Genomic DNA, 18,583 nt, shown 5'->3' with positions numbered 1-18,583 from the left:
ACTTGTCCCGAAGCCATTCCTGCATTGTCTTTGCTGTGTGCTTAGGGTCGTTGTCCTGTTGGAAGGTGAACCTTCGCCCCAGTCTGAGGACCTGAGCACTCTGGAGCAGGTATTCATCAAGGATCTCTCTGTACTTTGCTCCGTTCATCTTTCCCTCCATCCTGACTAGTCTCCCAGTCCCTGCCGCTGAAAAACATCCCCACAGCATGATGCTGCCACCCTGATGCTTCACCGTAGGGATGGTGCCAGGTTTCCTCCAGACGTGATCTATATATCAGACCAGAGAATCTTGTTTCTCATGATCTGAGAGTCCTTTAGGTGCCTTTTGACAAACTCCAAGCGGGCTGTCATGTGCCTTTTACTGAGGAGTGCCTTCCGTCTGGCCACTCTACCATAAATGTCTGATTGGAGGCGTGCTGCAGAGATACTTGTCCTTCTGGAAGGTTCTCCCATCTCCACAGAGGATCTCTGGAGCTTTGTCAGAGTGACCATTCGGTTCTTGGTCACCTCCCTGACCAAGGCCCTTCTCCCCCAATTGCTCAGTTTGGCCGGCCGGCCAGCTCTAGGAAGAGTCTTGGTGGTTCCAAACTTCTTCCATTTAAGAATGATGGAGGCCAATGTGTTCTTGTGGACCTTCAATGCTGCAGACATTTTTTGGTACCCTTGTTCAGATCTGTGCCTCGACACAATCCTGTCTCGGAGCTCTACGGACATTTCTTTCAACCTCATGGATTGGTGTTTGCTCTGACAACTGTGGGACATTATATAGACAGGTGTGTGCCTTTCCAAATCATGTCCAATCAATTGATGTAATTCCCTCATAATTCCACCACCTTTACACACGAGCAAACCATGAATAAGGTTCGATAGAAATAACAGGATTCTCCATGCACTGTAATTTACAACTTGATAAGAGCTATTGATAAGAGCTAGGTAAATGAGTAATCCGTTTGGAGAAGGGGATTGTGAATACACATAGCAATTGTATTAGATTCGTTTTCCTTATGATCCCTGGAGACAAAAGTGAAACCAGCCATATTGAAGCAAACTGAAAATCATATCAACATGACATGTATTGCGGCCCCTTTTCCACAGTGAAATAGGCTATAAATAGCTGTGCCGTTATTCCAAAAATGTAATTGTGTGCCCTCCTAATTTGCGTGGATGAAATCTGGACACCCAAGCTACAGGTTCTGTAGGGCTAAACCTGCAGAGTTGATGTATGAGCTTTAGAATGTTTTAATTATAGCCAATGCCTGGGCTTTTCTCAGTTTTTATTTTTTTAATGTTGTTAAATATTAGCCTCTATCGGGAGCCACCATCAGTAAGATCCACATACATTAACAACCTTCACTTTAGTGATCGTTTTCTTCAATTTGTAACTTACATTTTGCATCATTCCATTCCATTTACCTTTCTTTCCTCTGTCACGTCCGTGTAAGTTGTTCCTGAGGGTCGCTAGCATTAGTGGATCATATTAGGCTAACGTTTTGCAATAATTTGGGACATGTAGCCTATTTAATCATTTTGTAACTCAGACCACATGTAGCAGGTTAATTCTGGAGCCTGATGCACGGTTCACAATGACTGGACCGTTGTCGTCACAGTTCCATGATTAGTGAGAGTTTGCTACATTTATAGGGCTATTGTTTAACCCCTACTGTACACTTATTTTTTCCACCTTCCAATATTTAATGGATTGAACTTGAATATGACAACTTTCAGGATGAATCAAACCACTGTATTTTTTTTTCAACAATATATTCTGTGTATAAAGGCTCTCCAAACCTGTTTTTTTTAATGATTCATACATACTTTCCTAACTCTAAAATTTGCCTAAATAATCTACAAAATCAAAGTATTTTTTAATCTACCAGTTGGTGCTGAAACGGAGACGAATATGCATAGATGGCTGTCTTTCATTGATCCCTATATTCTGAACCCGTTCTCTCTATGTATTCTAGTCTATCAACAAAATTCTAATTAAAAGGTACACTGTATTTAAAGGGATGGCTTAAGACAAATGTACTGAAAACCCTATTGAATGAATACTCCAAGAGAAATTCGGTTGACCAGCAAGTGGTAGGGTTTTCAGCGGTTGAATTACATTTATTCAGCGCATGCAAGGGAACCACGCCTGCAAAGCCCATTATGCACATTCATAAGTCTGAATATCAACTACAAAGAAGTGCGTAGGAAAGGCGTGCGTAAGAAAGGCGTAATTTCCTAAGTCGGAATCGGGCCCATAGTACACTCAGCTCTTAAGGTTCCTTGTCCCATAAAGAACCTTTGAGTTATGTGTGGGGTTCTTGATGTGACGTCTACAGTTCTTCAGAATTCTAAAAGGTTCTTGAAATGTATGGAAGCCTGCAGATGTGTCCCTTTCATAGCACACAGCAAATTCACCAGTGTTAACTAGTGTTGATTTTTCAGTGTAACATTTCTAGTGTTGAGTTAAAACATTACTATAAACAGTTAAAATAACACTCAGTGGTGTAAAAGAACCCCAGTGTTGGTGTTAATAACCAGAGTTTAACAAAAATCATGCCCATCATTATCATCCAATTTGTAAGTCGCTCTGGATAAGAGCGTCTGCTAAATGACGAAAATGTAAATGTAAATGTAATATTTCCCAGTATGCGCTATTGCAGGTTGATTTTTAGAATTGTTTGTTTCAATATCTATGTTTTTGCATGTACATTGATTGATTGATTAATTAATCTTATGCTACTCAAATATAAATAACATCAATTTATCTAGACTATTCTGTTACTTGGACTTATTGCACCCGTTACTGAAATGGTTGTTCCAGTTTAGATGTTTAAGGTAGTCTCATATCTTAATCTTCCCAACCCTGGCAGTTATTCTGCGGATGAATTAAAACGTTCTGAATGCAGGTTGCGGGTGAATAAAAATGGAAAATGTTGGATATCCCCACTCTGCCTGGATTCCAATAGGAATCACACATCACTTTGCAAGCCAGCCTAATGTGACTTGCAGGCCTGATGTGGCTTGAGTTTCAGGCCACTGTATTATGGTAAAACTAGGCCTTCAAAAAAAGGTATTGTATTGTCTTAAATAATTACATTTTAATGACAACATATTCACTTAGGATCTCACTTGGTGAAGGCCACAGGACTGAAAATAATGCAAATCAGGCTTATCAGGCTTAAAATTAATGCAAATCAGGCTTAAAAGCAGGGCTATTCAATTCCGGTCCTGGAGGGCTGAAACATTTCTGGTTTAGGATTTTGTATGGTTCTTCAAAGAACCATCCCATTTATGGTTCTTCAGAGACCCTAAAATGGTTCCACAACGGCATCGCTCTCAAGAGCCTTATTTGGTTCCAACTTGCACCTTTATTTTTAAGAGTGTACCTTTTAGATCAGATCCTTTCTTTTTAACATATATTTTTTGTTATGTTCTATGTTTTGTTTCCTGTGGAAACTAAGAGGTGCATACTTTGTTGTGGAGTAAATGTTTAGTAAGTCTGGCCCTAGCAGACAGTTGCCAATTTCTGTCTCTTTCCACCCCCTCTCTGTTTTTCTGATTTCATTGAAGTGAATTTTGTTGTGGACACGTGCAAGCACAGAGAGAGAGAGAGAGAGAGAGAGAGAGAGAGAGAGAGAGAGAGAGAGAGAGAGAGAGAGAGAGAGAGAGAGAGAGAGAGAGAGAGAGAGAGAGAGAGAGAGAGAGAGAGAGAGAGAGAGAGAGAGAGAGAGAGAGAGAGAGAGAGAGAGAGAGAGAGAGAGAGAGAGAGAGAGAGAGAGAGAGAGAGAGAGAGAGAGAGAGAGAGAGAGAGAGAGAGAGAGAAAGACACTGGAGGTATTTACAAGCTGTCTCATAAAACTACTAAATCACAAGATCAAAATCACAAGATCAGTCCTTTCTCCATCTGCATCATAGTGTAACAATAAGAAGAAGAAGAAGAAGAAGAAGAAGAAGAAGAAGAATGAGAATAATAATAATCTCCTGACCTTTATATATTTCAGCTACAAGCCACCAATGTTATTCTCTACCAATTTCAAGACAATGAGCAATAATAATGTAATGGTTTTATTAAGCACTTTGACAAGATCTCAAAGCTGAAATTGGATTGTATGTATGTAAATTAGAATACTGAAAATATGGACCAGACTAATGTTTATGAATAAAAGTTCCAGCTGTAGCTGTTTGACAGGGAGAGAGAGGATCGAACATAGTCCTGATTTACCGCTGCTCCGTCTAGCCATTTAGCCTTAAATGGGTCAAGCAAAGCACAAAGTCACACATCACTCTGTCCTATTCATCTTTCTCTTCCACTTTCTCCCCTGCTCTCCATTCCCCCTCTTTCTGTCTTTCCCTTAATTACCTCCTTATCTACTGTCCCCCTGCATCTCTCTTTCCTTTCCTCTCCCCTGCTCATTTCAACTTGCTCTACTTCTTTCTCCTGTTCCCTCCCACCTTCCCTCTTTCTCTCTCCATACTCCTCTTTCCTTTTCTATCTCTCTCTCCATCTTTGATTCCTGAGATTCATCACTGATGAAGAGAGAGAGAGAGAGAGAGAGAGAGAGAGAGAGAGAGAGAGAGAGAGAGAGAGAGAGAGAGAGAGAGAGAGAGAGAGAGAGAGAGAGAGAGAGAGAGAGAGATAGAGAGAGAATATGATCGTTTTTCCTGGTAGGCTGAGCAGCTGCCAGCAGAGGCAGAGGGTTCTGGTGATTCACAGAGCTCCTCACTCCTTTTATAGCAGAAGAATGGGGATTATTTACACACACACACACACAGCCCCTCACATGTATTATGCTGGGATGACTCCCACCAGGCCTCTCTATTTAAGGATGTGATATACTGTATATGGATGCTCCAGCAACAGACTGGCTTTTACTGAAAGGTGAGCAAACGTTAGCTGCTAACAAGCTGCAGTACGCCTCAGATTAATGTAAATGTAAAACAGGAGTAGAGAGAAACAGTCAGTAACACTCACTTGTCCCGAAGCTCTCCTCGCCGCAGAGCGAGCACCTCCCGGAGTCCATCAGGTTCCCAAAGAACCTCCAGCCTGTAGGAGTCTCATACAGTGCCACCTTCAAGGCCTTGGCCACGCTATACACACAAACAAACACACACATACAAACAGAGCATGGGATAGTTATAGTTACATTATGTATACACACACATAAACGCACACACACTCACATGCATCATTTGGATTGTACACACCTCTGGAGAACATAATCAACACTAGCCTTTCTCCAATGTATGAGTAGTCCCTTTCTCCAGTTATGAGTCAGAGCTCACAAACTACAAAGTGACCTTTCAGGCTGCTGGCCTGCCAGAGTAATCTGCCATCTACTCATCCAATAACTTAATAAGGAGAAAAGAGAGCAACACAACTAGCTAACCTTTCAGCTAATTGAGCCATGTACTCTATCACACAGTCACAGAGAGAGAGAGTGAAAGAGAGCGAGAGAGAGAGAGAGAGAGAGAGAGAGAGAGAGAGAGAGAGAGAGAGAGAGAGAGAGAGAGAGAGAGAGAATACCAAAATACCATAAGACAGACGACGTATACACCCTGCACACCCTTATTGACAAACAAAACAAAACAAAAGCAAAGTCTTCTCATGCTTTCTTGATTTCAAAAAAGCGTTTGACTCAATTTGAGGGTCTGCTATACAGTGAGGGAAAAAAGTATTTGATCCCCTGCTGATTGTGTACGTTTGCCCACTGACAAATAAATGATCAGTCTATAATTTTAATGGTAGGTTTATTTGAACAGTGAGAGACAGAATAACAACAACAAAAAAATCCAAAAAAACGCATTTCAAAAATGTTATAAATTGATTTGCATTTTAATGAGGGAAATAAGTATTTGACCCCTCTGCAAAACATGACTTAGTACTTGGTGGCAAAACCCTTGTTGGCAATCACAGAGGTCAGACGTTTCTTGTAGTTGGCCACCAGATTTGCACACATCTCAGGAGGGATTTTGTCCCACTCCTCTTTGCAGATCTTCTCCAAGTCATTAAGGTTTCGAGGCTGACATTTGGCATCTCGAACCTTCAGCTCCCTCCACAGATTTTCTATGGGATTAAAGAGGAAGCTTCTCACTGTAACCATGCCTGTAATCTGGTTCAGGTTATTAAATCAACCTACCAGGGTGTTTACAAACACTACAGGAACAAGATCATCCACATGTACTGATCACATTTTTACTAATACTGTAGAACTTTGTTCTAAAGCTGTATCCATACCCATTGGTTGCAGTGATCACAATATAGTGGCTATATCCAGGAAAGCCAAAGTTCCAAAAGCTGGGCCTAAAATAGTGTATAAGAGATCATACAAAATATTTTTCTGTGACTCTTATGTGGATTATGTTAAAAAATATTTGTTGGTCTGATGTGATTAATTAGGAGCATCCAGATGCTGCACTTTATTAATTTATTAAATTGCTTCTTCCAAATATTGATAAACATGCACCTGTTAAGAAACTGACTGTTAGAACTTTTAAGGCTCGGATTGATGAGGAATTGAAAACTGTATGGTTAAAAGAGATGGGGCAAAAGGAGTGGCTCATAAGTCTGGCTCTACATCTGACTGGCTGTCTTACTGCAAATTGAGAAATTGTGTGACTAAAATCAACAAAAAGAAGAAGAAACTGTATTATGAAGCCAAGATCAATGATATAACTTTGGAGTACTTTAAATGACATTATGGGCAGAAAGACAAATTAAACTCCATCTTTCATTGAATCAGATGGCTTATTCATCACAAAGCCATTTGATGTTGCCAATTATTTTAATGATTACTTCATTGGCAAAATGGGCAAACTTAGGCAGGAAATGCCAACAACGAACAGTGAGCCATCGTTCTCATGTATAAAAAAAACAAATATTGAAAGAAACCATTACAACTTTGAATTTTGTAAAGTTAGTGTGAAAGAGGTAGAACAAATATTGTTAACAATCAATAATGACAAACCTCCTGGCATTGACAACTTAGATGGAAAGGTACTGAGGATGGTAGCTGACTCTATAGCCACTCCTATCTGTCATATCTTTAATCTGAGGCTAGAGGAAAGTCTTTGTCCTCAGGCCTGGAGGGAAGCCAAAGTCATTCCGCTCCCCAAGAGTGGTAAAGCAGCCTTTACTGGTTCTAACAGTAGACCTATCAGCTTGCTGCCAGCTCTTAGAAAACTGTTGGGGAAAAATGTGTTTGACCAAATACAATGCTACTTCTCTGTAAGCAAATTAACAACAGACTTTCAGCATGCTTATAGAGAAGGGCACTCAATATGTACTGCACTGACACAAATGACTGACAAATTGGTTGAAAGAAATTGATAAGAAGAAGATTGTGAGACTTTGATATTATTGTCCATAACCTGTTGTTGAGAAAACGTATGTGTTATGGCTTTTCAACCTCTGCCATATCGTGGATTCAGAGCTATCTATCTAATAGAACTCAGAGGGTTTTCTTTAATGGAAGCTTCTCTAATGTCAAACATGTAAAGTGTGGTGTACCGCAGGGCAGCTCTCTAGGCCCTCTACTCTTTTCTATTTTTACCAATGACCTGCCACTGGCATTAAACAAAGCATGTGTGTCCATGTATGCTGATGACTTAACCTTATACGCGTCAGCAACCACAGCTAATGAAGTCACTGAAACCCTTAACAAAGAGTTGCAGTCTGTTTTGGAACGGGTGGCCACTAATAAATGGGTCATGAACATTTCTAAAACTAAGAGCATGGTATTTGGTACAAATCATTCCCTAAGTTCTAGACCTCAGCTGAATCTGGTAATGAATGATGTGGCTGTTGAACAAGTTGAGGAGACTAAATTACTTGGTGTTACCTTAGGATTGTAAACTGTCATGGTCAAAACATATTGATTCAATGGTTGTAAAGATGAGGAGAGGTATGTCCGTAATAAAGAGATGCTCTGCTTTTTTGACACCACACTCCACAAAGCAAGTCCTGCAGGATCTAGTTTGATCTTATCTTGATTATTGTCCAGTCATATGGTCAAGTGCTGCAAAGAAAGACCTAGTTAAGCTGTCGATGGCCCAGAACAGAGCGGCACGTCTTGCTCTTCATTGTAACCAGAGGGCTAATATTAATACTATGCATGCCAGTCTCTCTTGGCTAAGAGTTGAGGAAAGACTGACTGCGTCACTTCTTGTTTTTACAAGAAACATTAATGTGTTGGGAATTCCAAATTGTTTGCATAGTCAACTTACACACAGCACTGACCACACACGTACCCCACCAGACATGCCACCAGGGGTCTTTTCAACTACAGTATTATACAGAGCCATGAGTGATTGGAAATCCCATCTTATATAGCGCAAGTGAACAGCAAACCTGGTTTCAAAAAACAAATAAAGCAACATCTCACGGCACAACGCCTCTCCCCCATGTGACCTACTTGTTGTGTGTATGTATTGACATGTACAGTGCATTCGTAAAGTATTCAGACCTTGACTTTTTCCAAATGTTGTTACATTACAGCCTTATTCTAAAATGGATTAAATATTGTTTTCTCTCATCAATCTACACACAATACCCCATAGTGACAAAGCAAAAACCGGTTTTTAGATTTTTTTGCAAATGTATACAAAAAGAAACCACGGAAATATTTCATTTACATAAGTATTCAGATCCTTTACTCAGTACTTTGTTGAAGCACCTTTGGCAGCGATTACAGCCTTGAGTCTTCTTGGGTATGACGCTACAAGCTTGGCACACCTGTATTTGGAGAGTTTCTCCCATTCTCATCTGCAGATCCTCTCAAGCTGTCAGGTTGGATGGGGAGCGTCTCTGCACAGCTATTTTCAGGTCTCTCCAGAGATGATCGGGTTCAAGTCCGGGCTCTGGCTGGGCCACTCAAGGACATTCAGAGACTTGTCCCGAAGCCACTCTTGTGTTGTCTTGGCTGTGTGCTTAGGGTCGTTGTCCTGTTGAAAGGTGAACCTTCGCCCCAGTCTGAGGTCCTGAGCACTCTGGAGCAGGTATACTTTGCTCCGTTCATCTTTCCCTCCATCCTGACTAGTCTCCCAGTCCCTGCCTCTGAAAAATATCCCCACAGCATGATGCTGCCACCACCATGCTTCACCGTAGTGATGGTGCCAGGTTTCCTCCAGAAGTGACGCTTGGCATTCATCAGAACAGTGAATCTTGTTTTTCATGGTCTGAGAGTCCTTTAGGTGCCTTTTGGCAAACTCCAAGCGGGCTGTCATGTGCCTTTTACTGAGGAGTGGCTTCCGTCTGGCCACTCTACCATAAAGGCCTGATTGGTGAACTGTGAAGCTCTGTCAGAGTGACCATCGGGTTCTTGGTCACCTCCCTGACCAAGGCCCTCCTCCCCCGATCACTCAGTCTTGGTGGTTCCAAACTCCTTCCATTTAAGAATGATGGAGGCCACTGTGTTCTTGGGGACCTTCAATGCTGCAGAATTTGTTTAGTACCCTTCCTCAGATCTGTGCCTCGACACAATCTTGCCTCGGAGCTCTACGGACAATTCCTTCGACCTCATGGCTTGGTTTTTGCTCTGACATGCACTGTCAACTGTGGGATCTTATATAGACAGGTGTGTGCCTTTCCAAATCATGTCCAATCAATTGAATTTACCACAGGGGGACTCCAATCAAGTTGTAGAAACATCTCAAGGATGATCAATGGAAACAGGATGCACCTGAGCTTCAGGGTCTGAATACTTATGCAAATAAGGTATTTAAGTTTTTTATTTTTAATACATTTGCAAAAGAGTCTAAAAACCTATTTTTGCTTTGTCATTATGTGGTATTATGTGTAGAATGATAAGGGGAAAAAATAATTTCATCAATTTTAGAATAAGACTGTAACTGTCACGTATACTCCCCCTCTGGCCTCTAGGTCACCAGGCTGCTCTTTATTTACGAACACCTGTCACCATCGTTACGCGCACCAGCGCCTGATCAGACTCACCTGGACTCCATCACCTTCCTGATTACCTCCCTTATATATGTCACTCCCTTTGGTTCCTTCCCTAGGCGTTATTGATTCTGTTCCTCTGTTCCTGTGTTTATGCTATATCGCCACTGTTACGCTGTCTCGTTTCATGTTTGTTGTTTTATTGAACGTTTCACCTGCACCTGCTTCTCAACTGACAGCGTCATTGTTACAGTAACTTAACAAAATGTGGAAAAAGTCAAGGGGTCTGAATACTTTCCAAATGCACTGTATGTGTAACTGATAGATGCACATACACACTACATGTTTTTAAATGTATGTAAATTGCACAGTCTTTTGTCTGTAATGTATTTTCAGTTTTGTGTCGGCTAATGGGGATCCTAATAAATCTAATCAAATCAAACTATACCTAACTCGCCCTGAACATCAACACCCTCAGGTAACTTCCACAAGGCTGTGAACGATCTGAGAGACAAGGCAAGAAGGGCCTTCTATGCCATCAAAAGGAACATAAAACTCGACATCCCAATTAGGATCTGGCTAAAAATACTTCAATCAGTTATAGAACCCATTGCCCTCTTTGGTTGGAGGTCTGGGGCCCATTCACCAACAAATAATTCACAAAATGGGACAAACACCCAATTGAGACTCTGCATGCAGAGTTCTGCAAAAATATACTTTGTGTACAACTCAAAACCCCAAACAATGCATGCAGAGCAGAATTAAGACTATACCCGCTAGTTATCAAGATCCAGAAAAGAGCTGTTAAATTTTACAACCATCTAAAAGAAAGCGATGCCCACACATTCCAACACAAAGCCCTCACCTACAGAGAGATTAACCTAGAGAAGAGTCCACTCAGCAGCTGGTTCTGAGGCTCTGTTCACAAACACAAACAGACCCCATAGAGCCCCAGTACAGCAACACGATTATACCCAACCAAATTACGAAATGGCAACTATTTTTGACAGAATCAACCAAAGAACTAAGCAAATTGGAATGCTATAAGGCCCCAAACAGCAAGTGCACAGTGGCAGAATACCTGACCACTGTGACTGACTCAAAATTAAGAAAATCCTTGATTATGTACAGACTCAATGAGCATTGCCTTACTATTGAGAGGCCACCATAGGCAGTCCTGGCTCATCGAGAGAAGATGAGCCCGCTGCCCTTAAAATGAGGTGGAAACTGAGCTGCACTTCCTAACCTCCTGCCAAATATATGACCACATTAGAGATACATATTTCCCACAGTTCACACATACTCACAAAGAATTTGAAAACAAATCAAACATTGGTAAACACTCATATCTGTTAGGTGAAATAACGCAGTGTGCAATCACAGCAGCAATATTTGTGGCTCATTGCCATGTAAAAAGGACAACCAGTGGAGCACAAACAACATTGTAAATACCACCAATATTTATCTGTTCATTTAACTTTCCCTACTATTCATACTACAACTATTTGAACATTGCTAAAATAACACTTGAAATGTGTTTATCTTTTTGAAACCTTTTTGAGTGCAATATTTACTGTTAAATTCTAATCGTTTTTTGTTGATGTTGTTTTGTGTCTTTTCACTTTTGTTTATTGTTTATCTCACTTGCTTTGGTAATGTAAAAACATGTTTCCCATACCAATAAAGCCCCTATGAATTGGATTGAATTGAGAGAGAGAGAGAGAGAGAGAGAGAGAGAGAGAGAGAGAGAGAGAGAGAGAGAGAGAGAGAGAGAGAGAGAGAGAGAGAGAGAGAGAGAGAGATGGAAGGAAGGAAGGAAGGAGGGAGGGAGATAAAACAGTGAGCGAGAAGAGAGCGGGATAGAAGGAAAGCCTAAAGAGAAAGGGATAGATAGAGATATCAAAGGGAAGGAGAAAGAGAGAACATATAAGGAAAGAGGGGAAAGGGAGTGAGTTAGAGATAAAGGGGCAGAGAGAGTGAGAGTAGGAGATGAGGGAGGCAGGGAGGGAGGGAGACTAAACTTGTAGGCTGCTCTCTGGGAGTGTGCTAGTCAAAGTTCTAGTAAAGAAGACGAGATGACCTCTCACCTCCTCACCTAACTCTCAGTAAATACATCAAAGCATCTGCATGGGTGACTATCATTATTTCCTTCTTTCAATCACAAATGAGTCATTCAAAAGAACATGCAACTACCAGAACTGTTTGTTGATCTTGGAAACACCGCTGAACACATCTCACTTCAATTCCAGATTCTGAATGCTGGATTGTGGAATTCAGTAGGAATTCTGAGGGGGTTATGTCCTGTTGGGTGAGACGTTGAGCTGTTGTCTGCACCATGACATAAACCCACAGTGTGTGTGTGTGTGTGTGTGTGTGTGTTTGTGTGTGTGTGTGGGGGAATGGCTCTGGAACAGAAAGCCTGGCGTTCCATCAAGAAAATGGAAACTCTGACCCTTTGACTCACTATTGACGTTTCATTCGCATGTCTGCAGCCAACACAAGCACCCGGCACGGCCCTGGTCACGCAGAACATTGCTGCAACGTTAGGGGAATGTTGGGGCAACGATAGGGGGATGTTGGGAAAAAGTTGTTTGTTTTCCACGACATCATAACAGCGCTGAGGGAATGTGGTGCTTTTCTAGGGCTTAATGCTCGCACCAGCTGTGCCCTAACCACAACCTGACAACAACATAACATAAGCACTAGGCCCCTTCAGGACTGACACACACGAAACAACCTGACAACACAATCTCACAGCTGACACATAACATTCCCCAAACATTCCAACTATGCTTTGGCAACATTCTCAATTGTCTCAATAGGAAAACTAAAGGGAAGAGGACAGTTGCTTGTTGGCTGGGTTGACTCCCTTAATGCTTTAAATTAAACCCAACTGGGAACAGCATCTGTTTTCAAAAACGGACTTCAGTGATGATAGCAGATATCGGTACACAGATAGTTTTTAAACCAGTATTACTCCTACCATGGGTGGGTCCTGATTCAGCTGTCAAGAAAGGCTTGGAAGACACATACAGAGATAAAAGCTTCATAGTCATTTAATTAACATTTATCTTGTACTCCAGATGCAATCATATCATCATTTTGCTCGTCAAATTGATGTCCTCTTATAACTATAATTACAAAAACCTGTTCTTTGTTCAGTATGATAATTATGTTTCCATAAAGTTGGTGACTAGGAGAAGTAAACACAGTAGTTAAATTCTAATGAGAGATATTTTGGGCCTGTATCTGAGAAGTATGCTCATGTCCAACTGCCAATCAAACTATTAAAGCCTGATATCTCTCTGCTCATTAAATCTCTCTCCAGACATGTTAGAAATGGACACTTAGGTGAGCACTACTTCTTTATCTCCCTCTCCTGCGCTCTCTCTCTCTCTCTCTCTCTCTCTCTCTCTCTCTCTCTCTCTCTCTCTCTCTCTCTCTCTCTCTCTCTCTCTCTCTCTCTCTCTCTCTCTCTCTCTCTCTCTCTCTCTCTCTCCCTCCCTCCCTCTCTCTCTTTCTCTCACTCCCTCCATCTGTCTCCACAATGAAAACAGCCTCTTTCCCAGCAGTCTTTGCCAGAAAGGAGGGATGTTGGCAGACGAGTGTTACTGGAGACGTAGGGAGAAGATGCAGTTTGGCCCAGGTATGTTAGGGTCAGTAAGAACCAACCGTCTTCTGCATGTTTACACTGTTCCCTCACTGTAACAGACACCGTATTAGACTACTATCTAAATTAGTAACACTACCTGTACCATTAACTAACAAATACAATCCATCCAATGACACAATCCATTTTCCATGTCATATAATCATGCTCCTTAATGCCAGCACCTGGATGTGTATATAATGTATAGAACACCTAAAGCCCATATCCTGTTGCTGAGATGGCATCATTAAGCCGACAGTGATGTTGGATGGGACTGGATGGATCTGGTCTCCTGAATGTCCTCCATATGTCCTGTTGTCACCCTCCTCAGGTTCAGGAGGACAGAGAAGGACGGGCGGGGGGATTTTCGCAACAGGTGCAGGGCTCAGCCATGTCTCCCTGGCAACTAGTGTCACTTTCCAGGCTTATAGATGAGACCCACATACACACACCCAAACACAGATACATAGACGAGTGCACACACCCAACCCAACCCCACCCCCTACACACATACACACAGTCACACACACACTTATCCCAGTATGGAAATCAGTGAGACAGAATTGAAACTGTTTAAAGGCCCTGTTTTTCACTGGTTTATCCTAGTAACAGGCACAACAGTGGCCTAGCCAAACCACTCCTCCCTCTCTCCTCCCATCCCCCCTCCCTGGAGTAGCCAAAGGAGAGGCAGATGTTTCCTCTCCCACCGTCCCTTCCATCACTGCAGCAACACAGGGCTTCCCTCGCATGCGCACACACACACACACACACACACACACTCACTCTCACACTCACAAACACATTCATACACACACACACTCATTCACGCACATGCATACACACCAATCACACAAATATATACACTGACACAAACAGGCACATACACACAAGAACCCATATATACATGCAAGCATTCACACACACACACACACACACTGGCCAGCCAGGGGTGAGAGATTTAGCACCTCTCTGGCAGCTTCTTGCCTTGGTCCAACCCCAGCTTCCTACCCTACAAAACACACACTCCGACGTCAGATTCCTCTGTGTTTTATATCTCTGTTTGATCGATTTCAGAAACATATAGAACAGGACTACAGTCTAAACATTCAGAACACACACACATACACACATACACACACACACACAGATAGAGCATGGTTGCTCTCACACTCCTTAAAAGGCATTCTACTGGGCTGGGGCCATCATAAAGCTCTCCAGCACTCTCCAGCACTTACTTAATAACACAACACCATTGAGATATGCAGACACTGGTACCGATACAGTACAGGAATCAACCAGTGTGTGTGCGAGCATGCGTGTGTCATAAGGGTGTGTGTGTATTAATTGGTGTTGGATCACCTTGTGGTGCAGTGGGACTCATGATGATCATCTTTCATGTGTCAGTGTGTGTTGGAACAGGACATGCAGTCATCAGTGTGTCCAGGATGTTTCTATATCATAAGACATAGCCCCAGGCACCAAACTGCTCTCGTTCATCAGGTGATGAGGATAACCCTGTCTACGTTAAACTGGAGGAGGAGGGAGATGGTACGGTGGTTAGTTACCTGTGCAACCGAAGTAGGTACGTGTACAACGTTTCCCCTTTGACTTTCTATATTAGTTCATGGACAGGATGAGGCCTTGAAAATAAATTGTCTTGTTATTCAAATTACTCTGCTAATCCCCTGACTTCTCCCTCTTTTGTGTGCGTGCGCGTACAGTGGGGGAAAAAAGTATTTAGTCAGCCACCAATTGTGCAAGTTCTCCCACTTAAAAAGATGAGAGAGGCCTGTAATTTTCATCATAGGTACACGTCAACTATAACAGACAAATTGAGGAAAAAAAATCCAGAAAATCACATTGTAGGATTTTTAATGAATTTACTTGCAAATTATAGTGGAAAATAAGTATTTGGTCACCTACAAACAAGCAAGATTTCTGGCTCTCACAGACCTGTAACTTCTTCTTTAAGAGGCTCCTCTGTCCTCCACTCGTTACCTGTATTTGTCATGAGCACTCTCTCTCCCTGGTAGCAACATTAATTGCATTCAATTATCTTCCACTCTGCTCACCTCCCTCTCTCTACTCAGCCTAACTAGCTCCACCTGCCCTGCTCTGCTCTTGTTACCTGGCCAGCTGCACTGCATTTCCCACTCACCATCCTCACCTTGCCTCACTCTGTTCTAATTACTCTGCCAGCTGAACTGCATTTCCCCACTACCTCTCCCAGTATATCAAGCCCTGGTTTTCAGCCAAGCCCTGTCAGATCGTCTTCAAACCCGGACCAGTAACCTGCCTGTCTGCGCTCTGACTCCCTGTTTGTGATACCGATCCTTTCTTGACTGCCTCCTTGTTCTACTGCCCCGTCTATCCCAACCTGCCTTCTGGACCTCGACTACTCTCCGATCTTCAGCCCCTCCGGTAACTCTGTTTCTGCCTTCTGTCTCTCACCACGATATTTGCCCAGCCCTGATCTGTACTTCTGCCTGCCATTCATTTTGCTGTTGTGTGTGTGTGTTCCCCAGGTCTCCGACCACCAGATGAGCGTGCCCAGACGTTTCACCACCCTCAGCCCGATACGCCGCTCCATCACTGGGGAACACACACACTAAGCACTTGGACTGGACATCCCCGGACATTTGGTGACCCCCGGAGCACAGGTACCCACAGGAGGACCCTGAAAGACCCCTGACACCCCTGGGACTCCTCTTCCCGCCTGTAACCTTGAATAAAGAACTCTGAATTTGAACTTGCGCTCTTGGGTCCTCTTCTGTTCGTGACAGAACGATCTGACCATCATGGACCCAGCGCACTCCCTGACCACGATGGAGGAAGAGCCAGAGAGGACTGCCCTACAGCGACTGGAACGCTCTGAGGGAGACATAAATCGGATGGCTGGCGACATCGCTTCCCTTCTCCAGCTATTCAACCAGCAGCAACAACAGTTCCAACTGCAGCAACAACAGCTAGCCCAAGCCCTGCAACTACTCTCAAGCCCGGCTACTCCACCTGCACCCCCCCTGGTCCTTTTGTTCCTGTACCACCGATACTCCTTCATCCCTCCGCTGGAGGTCCCAATGCTGCAGGCCCGGCAGTGCTGCCACCAGATCCCCACGCTCCTGAACCAAGGATTGGGAACCCGGAACGTTTTGATGGCAACCAGAAGCAAGTAAGACCATTCTTGAGCAGCTGCCGAATCCAGTTTGCACTACAGCCCAGGACTTTCTCAACAGAGGGAGCCAAGGTGGGGTATGTCATCACACATCTCACCGGGTCGAGCTCGGTTGTGGGGAACGGCGGAATTCGACCGGCAAACCCCAGCCTGTGCCTCCTTCAGTGCCTTTGAGGAGGAGATGTTAAAGGTCTTTGACCTAGGCTCGCCAACAGCCGAAGCGTCACAAGCTCTGCTCACCATCCGTCAGGGCAATCGGACAGTGGCAGACTTCTCCATTGACTTTCGTACCCTGGCCAGTCAAAGCTCGTTTAACCCAGAGGCACTGGTGCAAGCCTTCCTCCATAGCCTGGCGGACTATATCAAGGACGAGCTTGTTTCCCATGACCCGCCCTCAACGCTTGATGCCGCCATTGACCTTGCCGGTCGCATTGACCGCCGTATACAGACCCGGAGGAGGGAGAAGGGCCGTCTCAGTCAACCTGCCATCCGTACTGGGTCGATACCGCTTCTGTCCAGCCCCTGCCTGTCAAGTCCCATAGCCAACTCAATCAGCCTGAGCCCATGGAGATTGGCCGTGCCTCTCTGACTCCCGAGGAGCGTCGGCGCCGTCTAAGCTCCAACCTTTGCCTCTACTGTGGTGGCGAGAATCACCGTGTCGCTACTTGTCCGGCAAAAGCCGCAGCTCACCAGGTGTAGGGGAGATCCGGGTGAGCTCAACAAGCCTTCAGTCTCCCTCCATCCGAAAGACCCTGCTTCATCTCCGCCTTCAGCTTTCTGACAAGACTCATACATTGGCCGCCCTTGTGGATTCCGGAGCCGAAGCAAACATCATGGACCCTGAGCTTGCACAGCAACTGGGGCGTGAACCATCATCAACTGACACAACCCATTCCTGCACGAGCCCTGGATGGGCATCATCTTGGCACTGTCACTCATATCTCCGCCCCTGTGACAATCCTGCTGTCAGGAAACCACCAGGAGTCCATCCAGTTTCACCTCCTACACTCACCTGGCCAACCACTCATTCTTGGATACCCGTGGCTCCGTCAGCACAACCCCCACATCGACTGGGAGACAGGAACAGTCCGTGAGTGGGGAAGGAGTTGTCACCAGACCTGTTTAAGGGGGGCCACCCTGCCCGTTCACCGGGAAGGATCTAGCGCTACCTCCGACATATCCAATGTTCCGGCCTGTTACCACAGCCTGAAAGAGGTGTTCAACAAATCCAAGGCGACATCTCTACCCCCACACAGACCCTATGACTGCGCGATTGATCTCCTGCCTGGCACAGCACCTCCCAAGGGTCGTCTGTATTCACTGTCAGCCCCGGAAAGAAAGGCCATGGAGGACTACATTAATGACTCTCTTGCCTCCGGGATAATTAGACCGTCGTCTTCCCCCGCAGGAGCGGGATTCTTCTTTGTCGGCAAGAAGGACGGTTCTCTTCGTCCATGCATAGATTACCGGGGTCTGAACGACATCACGGTTAAGAATCGCTACCCACTGCCCTTACTTTCGTCTGCCTTCGAACTGCTGCAGGGAGCCACTGTATTCACTAAGCTGGACCTTCGCAATGCCTACCATCTGGTGCGGATGAGGGAGGGAGACGAATGGAAGACAGCGTTCAACACACCAACCGGCCACTATGAATATCTCGTCATGCCCCTTCGGCCTCACCAATGCCCCAGCAGTTTTTCAAGCCCTAGTGAATGATATCCTCAGGGACATGCTAAATACGTTCGTATTTGTGTACCTTGACGATATTTTAATATTCTCAAAGACTCTGTCAGAACACACGCACCACGTCCGGTTGGTCCTGCGCCGCCTGCTGGAGAACTCTCTTTTCGTGAAGGCAGAGAAGTGCGAGTTCCAT

General features: G+C 44.1%; 1 protein-coding gene across 1 annotated transcript in view; it reads right to left on the bottom strand.

Moving 5' to 3' along the window:
* pgm5 (phosphoglucomutase 5) overlaps window positions 1-18,583 on the bottom strand; it is a 46,112-nt gene that overhangs the window by 9,771 nt on the left and 17,758 nt on the right. Inside the window, exon 7 of the mRNA XM_041901430.2 lies at window positions 4,964-5,079. Within this exon, the coding sequence (XP_041757364.1) occupies window positions 4,964-5,079 (116 nt within the window). The remainder of the gene's footprint in view (window positions 1-4,963; window positions 5,080-18,583) is intronic.

This window comes from Coregonus clupeaformis, chromosome 16, assembly GCF_020615455.1.
Source record: "Coregonus clupeaformis isolate EN_2021a chromosome 16, ASM2061545v1, whole genome shotgun sequence".
Classification (NCBI taxonomy): Eukaryota; Metazoa; Chordata; class Actinopteri; order Salmoniformes; family Salmonidae; genus Coregonus; species Coregonus clupeaformis.
This window is presented reverse-complemented; position numbering and strand designations above follow the sequence as displayed.